The 7,902-nt window shown below is 36.4% G+C and overlaps 1 protein-coding gene across 1 annotated transcript in view; it reads right to left on the bottom strand.

The window, feature by feature from the left end:
* Nucleotides 1-254: 254 nt before the first annotated feature.
* The window catches only part of LOC140149971 (uncharacterized), a 51,712-nt gene continuing 44,064 nt past the window's right edge, over nt 255-7,902 (bottom strand). Inside the window, 5 exon segments of the mRNA XM_072171973.1 lie at nt 255-578; nt 1,654-1,879; nt 4,331-4,470; nt 5,549-5,704; nt 6,447-6,599. Coding sequence (XP_072028074.1) covers nt 255-578; nt 1,654-1,879; nt 4,331-4,470; nt 5,549-5,704; nt 6,447-6,599 — 999 coding nt within the window.

Below are 7,902 nucleotides of genomic sequence, written 5' to 3'. Positions count from 1 at the left end.
TGATTAAAATTTAGTATACTAATGATATTTTTATTTGAATTGAAGTGTTTAAGAATGAGACGAAAGGTATTGTTTTTAGCCGCTGTTGTGCATCTATCATCTCATATAACACGAGCAACATCATTATTATTGGGGTAAAACAACTCAGCAAAATAATGTTGTCACCTGTGTTATATAAGACGATAGATGCACAACAGCAGCTAAAAACAATACCTTTATTCTCTCAATGTTGTGTCTTGAGTACACCACTCTACTTACTGTGACTCATCATAGGGAGTTTTACAGACACAAAACAGCTGTTGATTGATGCCATCTGATTGCATTATGGGTAGAGTACCAACCACGCCAACTTTGCCAACACTCATAATCTCCACATTGGCTGTTGTGTTGCTAGCTGCAGCTGCTGCTACTGAGGCAGGTGTGGTTGTGATCATCTTGGATTTCTTCTTCTTCTTCTGCTTGCTGGTATCAGGAACAAAAACTTCTGGTGCGACAGGAGGGGCAGATATGCTAGTGCTGTGCCCTTCTGAGTGTTTGCGCTTCTTCGAGTCTTTCTTATGCTTTTGCCTGTATTCCTCCTGGAATGGATGAAGAGGGTCAAAACAAAAGGAAACCAATCAATATTTATAATTTGCAATGGAATTACCTAGCCTTCAAACTAAAGCTGTCCTGACCACAGAAATTCATTTGGACATGGCCTGTATGTACCACAAATTTCATATTAATAATGAACATTTGACTTGACTGTTCCCATATCTAATTCTTTGACATGACATACATTTCAAAGCAACAAGTGCATACCACAAGTATTCCACAAGCGTATGACGTTGTAAACTATGCATGCCTAAAATTTTTTAACAATTATGATATACAATAAACATTTTGGATTTTTGCTTTTCTCACTACAATATTTCGTCCTACACATCGGAGGACTTCATCAGGTATGACTGATTTTGGTCATCTGATCCACTTTCCCGGCAAACAAGTTTGAGTGGTTTCCGGTATTCCTTAGTCTCTTTTGCAGACTTCAGAAGTGGATCGTAGACATGACTCAAGAGGTAGGTGGGAAGTAGAGGGAAAGTGGATCAAATGACCAAAATCAGTCATACCTGATGAAGTCCTCCGACGTGTAGGACGAAATATTGCAGTGAGTAAAATTTCACTTGGTTTAGAAAAGCAAAAATCCAAAATGTTGATTTACTGAACAAACCTGATGAATCTATTCAACAAACATGATATACAATGTTGTTACTAAGCAGATGGTCACAATGGTTGGAGCTTGTGCAAAGTACAGTCACAACACACATGGGCAAAGGTATGTACAACTGTCTAAAAATACAAACAGTAGTGCAAACCTCCCAAAAATTGAGTTCACCTTCCCTTAGTGTAACACGTAAGTGAAATCTAAAATGGTTGTTTACTCTGACAAAATACTGTCACAGACCGCCCAGCCATTGGTAGTTAGACTCTCAGCCCACATCCGTATAATCATACAGCCAAGTAACCAGCTTCATACATGGTCAAGGTTTTATCTTCACTCTGTCTTGTTATAATTGGAATAATCAAATGCAGTGAAACTAATTTATTGGGTCATTTTTAGTTGTTTGTGTTTAGGCTTTGATATTCCTCTTTACGATACAGCAAAGCACAAACCTGTATCTCTCTCTTGAGCCCTTGTTCCATATGCTCTCGTCTTGACAATATCTCCCGTCTCAAAGCCTCCTTCTGCCTATGCAGCATTGTGCTTAGTCTGTTGACCATTGTGCGTTGGCGCTTTTCAACCTGTGTCTCCTCACGTAGCTTGCGCTTGAGGCTTATCTTCTCTTCTCGTTCTATTTTATCCAGCATTGATTTCATCACCTGCTGACACACAAACATCCTGACAAGACAAAACACAATGAAATTGCCATCAAATCAAATCACAGATATATAGTAATAATTTGTAGTAGCATAAATAATGTGGTGATACACGCTTGAAAAGTTTGAAAAACAAAATCAATTTAACACATCGCATGAAAGATGTTGTGATTTGAAAATACATACCTTATACTCACAGCAGCTGAAAGCAGTATCCCATTATACTTTGTGGCACCATAATGGAGTTGCACATGTCATTGAAAACCAGGGTTCGCAGGTTTTTGCCGCAGGTGGAAAAAAAAATGTGGTTTTAACCGCGTTTTTTTCCACTTGGCAAAAACAGTTTTTGCCCACAAAATGGCAAAGACTAAGAAACTGATAAATGTTTCACTTTTTTCATCTCAAAACAAATTATTAAGTCACAAAAATAATTTTTTAGATTTAATACGGCAAGATTTGGTAATTATAAGTAACATTTTAAGAAATTTTATGTATGGATTTTCATTGTTCACTAGTGCACTTAATGCATATGTGTCATATCAAATCCAAAACATTTTCATTTTAAGAATCTGATGAGACAAAAAATATGTCAAGATTTGGTAATTATAAGTAACATTTTAAGAAATTTTATGTATGGATTTTCATTGTTCACTAGTGCACTTAATGCATATGTATCAAATCCAAAACATTTTCATTTTAAGGACTTAATGAGACAAAAAATATGTCAAATGATTCATTAAATGTTATGTGTTACTGTTTATGAGCTTTCTGTGTTACTTTTTAATACTTGACTGACTATATGTGAGTTTTTGCTATTTTTGCCGGTTTAAACCAGGCAAAAACAGGTTCTTGCCAGTTTTCCGGCAAAAACAGGCTTTTGCTGGCAAAAACCGAACCCTGTTGAAAACGTACACAAAATCCCTCATTTCAACTACTCACTTAAATCAGGGGTGCTTAAGACTTGTTTGAAAAAAAAAGACCCTGAAGTATTGTGAAACTGTCAATAGGACTCATTATTTAAGCAGCTCTTACTTATTGTTTGTATTTGTTTGCTATGGAGCAAGCAGTTACACTGCAATGCATGATGGCTAGTCCTTTCAGCTGCTATGGGATCTCCCCATCCTATATTATCAAAGACAACTCCTGATCAAAGCGGAAGGGTGAGCGATGTGGCAAAGCTACAAGGCACAATCGAGCGGCAAAGGATGATCTGCCCTGAATGGCATAATCAGTTTTGCTGGGTCAGTTTTACTAGGGATATTATTAGTTACCCCTTGTTTGTTCACGAAATACAGGAAAATATATATGGTTGAATGGAATACTGCACTAGGCATATTTTCCTGTATTTTGTGAGAACAAACAGGGGGTAACAATTTTATCCTTTAGTCAACATGAATTCTATTATCTTCCAACTTATTGAAAAGTAGGCCAGTTTCTTCCTTGCTTGAACAGTGCATCCATGCCTTGCGCGAAATATGTGTGTGAGGCTTATGATATCGCGCAAGTCATGTTACACAGAAGCGCACATGTTAGAACTATGCAGGTAATATGGGAAATATTATCTGCCTGCATATCAATGATGAGTACTCAATACAAATTTTAATCCAAATGGTGCATGACTAATGAGATTGCAGAATTCTTAACAACTAAAGGATGTCTCATATCCCTGGTTTTCATTGAACCGCACTCACAGTATGAATGAGGTAATACATGGATTGGGTAAACATGTACAACAAACTGACCAACATGTGAGTTTTGGTATTGCTGTGCATGATTGGATGACTACTCATAAATATTCATGTTTATCTATCTACATGCCATTACTTCCTATATTTGATATTCTTAACCCCCTGCCAAGATTGTCGGATTCACAACAATTTTTACAGATATGTGACCCAACACATCGAAACGGACCACCTTGAGGCAGAAATGAAAATGGAGATTTAAACACTAGGATAAACTGCTGCTTTTTAGCTTGAAAAATGACACCTTACTTGTTGAAATCAGATACAGTAAAATTGTTTTATGAGGCAAAACAAGCTCAGAATTCTCTTTATTTTCTTTATATTTGTTCATCTTCTTTCATTGTTATCTGCCAATGAAGCTAGCCGCGAAGTGGTCTGTTTCGATGTGATGGGTCACATATATCAATACTGATCTTGGAAGGCTGTTACCGCCATAATGTCATAACTTGTGCACAGCACCACACAGTAATATACAGTATGTGGCTTCAGGTGAATACAGGCTTGTATCAAGACTAACAAATTGCCCAAACCCTATCACAGACAAAAAATAGTTGAAGAAACAATTGTCATAATAAACATGTTGTTCAAAGTTTCATTGGTATTTTGATGAAATTACAGCTCATCAATCAGCATAGTCACATCCTGTGATATGAAGGTGCGTGAAAAGGAGTATGAGCTGACTATTGCAATGACTGCCTGCAGTCCTGACACACACACAGTATACCTACCTGTGACTGTCTTGTTTTTCTGCTGGTGTCATTAAGCGTTGTTTAACACGTTGGGTCTCAATATCTCTTGCTGCTTGTATTTTGACTTCTTGCTGCTGTAGTTGCTGCTGGAATTGCATCTGTAGTTGTTTGTCCTGACCCTGAAATAACACAGACCGTATTTTTTCTAATTAACGCCCTTCACTTTCTTACAAAGAAAAATTATGCAAATGCAGAAATGTCCATGCCATAGCATGTAAGCATTGCAAATAAGCTTACAACTGGTATGTTATGATTGTGAAATTGCATGGACAACCCCTATTTTAACTTCAATTTCCATCCAGCAGAATGTTCATATATTTAACTAAATAAGTTGGATTCTTGCAATGGATCTAATTTCATAGTATTTAATGTCCAGCATCATTATGTTGTATTTCAAAACGGAAGTCATATTTTGCAAGTTTTCTCATTGAAAATTCACTTTTTTCCAAACGCCAACTCTTTGAAAAAAGGTTACAGCGTTAATAAGAGAGAATACAGTAATATTTTTGACCAAATATTATCACAAGCTCTGACAATTCTTCATACAAAATGGTGGCAACAAATCTGAAGTAACCAAGTTGTTACTGGTCATAATCAGACCTACCAATTGAATTATGTACCCCACAGTGCCCCAGCAGCATAGCTGTGAAGGGAAAGGCAGGAACAAAAGTCTATTTTGACACACTCACAAGGGTTGATTTGATTACCGCTATTGGAGACTTAAAGCCTACTGTACCTTGAGCACATCCACAAACTATTTAAAGACAAAAATTAACAATTTCAAAACAAAATCAAATTTTTGTCTTTCAAATTCTTTTTGGACATACATACTAGGTTTAATACCCTGACACTAACACTTTGTAGAAGAAACACAGAGGTACAAAATAAAGCACTTTTCAGAGTTAACAAAAGTAGTTTTGTCATTTTGTGATATATTTGACTGCAAGATCAAGTCTAGTTAGTACATTATATATTCAATATATAGTACAAGCAGTGGAGAAAAAAAAGAAAAAGAAAAGAGAAAAATCTGCCCACCCTACCCTATTTTGCAATGGCCCATTACAGAAATACAATTTTATCCCTTTCATTGTATTCTCTGTAAAGTGAACATGTTATTGTGCAAGTACCAAATGGCCAAAATCTTGTCCAGAAAGTTGCTCTTGAAATTTGTGCTGTGAGAGAGTTACTAGCACATACCTGCATGGATGTAATTTGTTGAAGCTGCTGTTGTTGATGCTGCTGGTCCAGTTGCTGCTGCTCCTTCTCTGCTTTCTGCTTCTCTGCTTCCCTCTGTTGTTGCTTCAGAAGTGCCTGCTGACGCCGACGTTCCCTTGCTTTGAGCAGACGAGCAGCCTATTGAGATCAAGCATGGTTTTCATATGAACATGATGCAAGCATAAAAACATTGCAACAAAATATCCTGTTAGGCTTAAAACAAAAAAAAACCTCCAAGTTTGTTTCCCATAGGCCTACCGCACACATTTCGTTTTGAGGATATTTTACCCCTTTGAGAAATCCAGAATTTTTATTTCCAAGCAAAAAATGATGACAAAAATTGTAACTTCTTCATGTTCAAAGTATCTTTTGCCAACAGACACTTACCCTAATTTCAACCAAATTTGGCAGTTTGTACAGAGTACCGCCAGCCTGCACCCAACGAATTGTTGGATGGTATTTTACAAAGCAGACCATGTGTAAGCTGCTTAACATTATTATACTGTTGGAGACATGTTTTAAAATGTGTATAAAGTACAGTGACTTCTTTGTACTCATTTACTTCTTTGCATCTAATTGGCTAATATGGTCAACAACTAAAGCTTATGTGCTTAAAGAAATCACTGACACTATACTTAGACATTTTCAGAATACAATCAATCAGTCACATAAGTCATCCACCACCTGATTTTGAGCTTGTTTTTGAAGCACACAACCGTTAGTTTTAAGCTGCTTTTAACCCTTATCTGAAAGCCATGGGTTGGTACTATTATTCCAATAACTTACCATTCATTTTGTTCAGAAATCTAATTTATGTTGAATCTTGTATTTTTATTTCAAATGTGTCATTGGGGCAGGCACATTTCAACTAGTTTCTTACCCTCTTCTGTTCATTGACCTGTGCTTTGATCTGTTCAAGCTGCTGTTTTAATTGCTCCAATTGTTGTGGTGGTAGTATATGCAACTCTGTGGCAATTCTTTGCTGTAAGGCATTCATCTGGAGCACCAACTGCTGCTCTAATGTCTGGGCAGACTATATGAAACAAACAGGACAATGGATAAAGTACAAAAAAAAAATATCTGATTATAATAGTCAAGCTTGATCTTACTGACATGATATTATGTTAAAAACTCCTAGAAAATAAACTTTGGCCTTTACGTAAAGAGCTTTTTAAAAACCTGTTCATCTTCAAGGGAATCTTTTCACAAATTCCAATATTGCAGCGTTTGAGTCTTGATTCTTGACTTCATAAGTAACGGGTAATAAGTGACCAAAAAGCAGTAGTATTCCATTGTATTTATTTTTCTATTTTTCTCAGGGATGCATCTTGGGTTCTTTTGACACATACCAACCAAGGGTTATTCTACAAGGTACCAGCCTCATGAGATAAACATTTACAACTTAAAATGACACTGATCTAAAACTGTAACCCATAACCAGCCAAATATGTGTACATCCATATCAAAACGATGCACTTGTCGGCTGCTACAACATGCATCTCATTTCACAGTTAAGAGCTAGGAATAGAGTTATGACTATCTATGTGTAATCAACATAAGTGGTTACAATTGTAAGTTTTATTTTGTTTATGGATTGTTTCTCTTGTCTTGAGTTGGCTTACTTACCATTTCATATATTCAGTGCTGTACGGTGCAAAAACTGATTGAGGCGCCAATGGCTCCTAACTTCATAAATTTGGGCGCCCATATTTTACTCCCAGGTAAAAAATCTGAGGCGCCAACTGAACAGCCACGTGTGTTGAATGTTTATAGCTGCTGTACTCAATCTACATATTTCCATTGAACGCTACATACTTCATACGCAGCATGTACAGTGTAGGCCTATATGTTTTCCAGGAAGTCCCCATCGAGACATCATGATAAATGGATATTCATAGCATACATTCGTACTCTTGAATGCTACGTTACACACATGTTTTGCATTTGCTGGCGATTAAAAGCTTCAACAGTTGGGCGCCATTGGTGCCAGGGATTGAATATTTAGTCGCATCAGAAAATATCTAGTCGCCAATGCGCCTAAAATAGTCGCACCGTACAGCACTGCATATATTCACCAATTCTGATTGATTTGATTTGAGTTTATTAAGCATATCATCGTAAGAGTCAAATAACATATTGCACAGAACATAAATACAAGAACATAGTTATTATAAAATACAAATTAAAACATAAAAATTGACACGATAATACGCCAAGGATATCCCTTAAAGTCAGAGACTTATTTCCAAAGGGGTCCTTATAAATAACAATGAAAATATATATATATTACAACTATTTAAAACATGAAACACCTAAATTACAATATTAAAAACTAT

This window comes from Amphiura filiformis, chromosome 4 (assembly GCF_039555335.1).
Source record: "Amphiura filiformis chromosome 4, Afil_fr2py, whole genome shotgun sequence".
Classification (NCBI taxonomy): domain Eukaryota; kingdom Metazoa; phylum Echinodermata; class Ophiuroidea; order Amphilepidida; family Amphiuridae; genus Amphiura; species Amphiura filiformis.
This window is presented reverse-complemented; position numbering and strand designations above follow the sequence as displayed.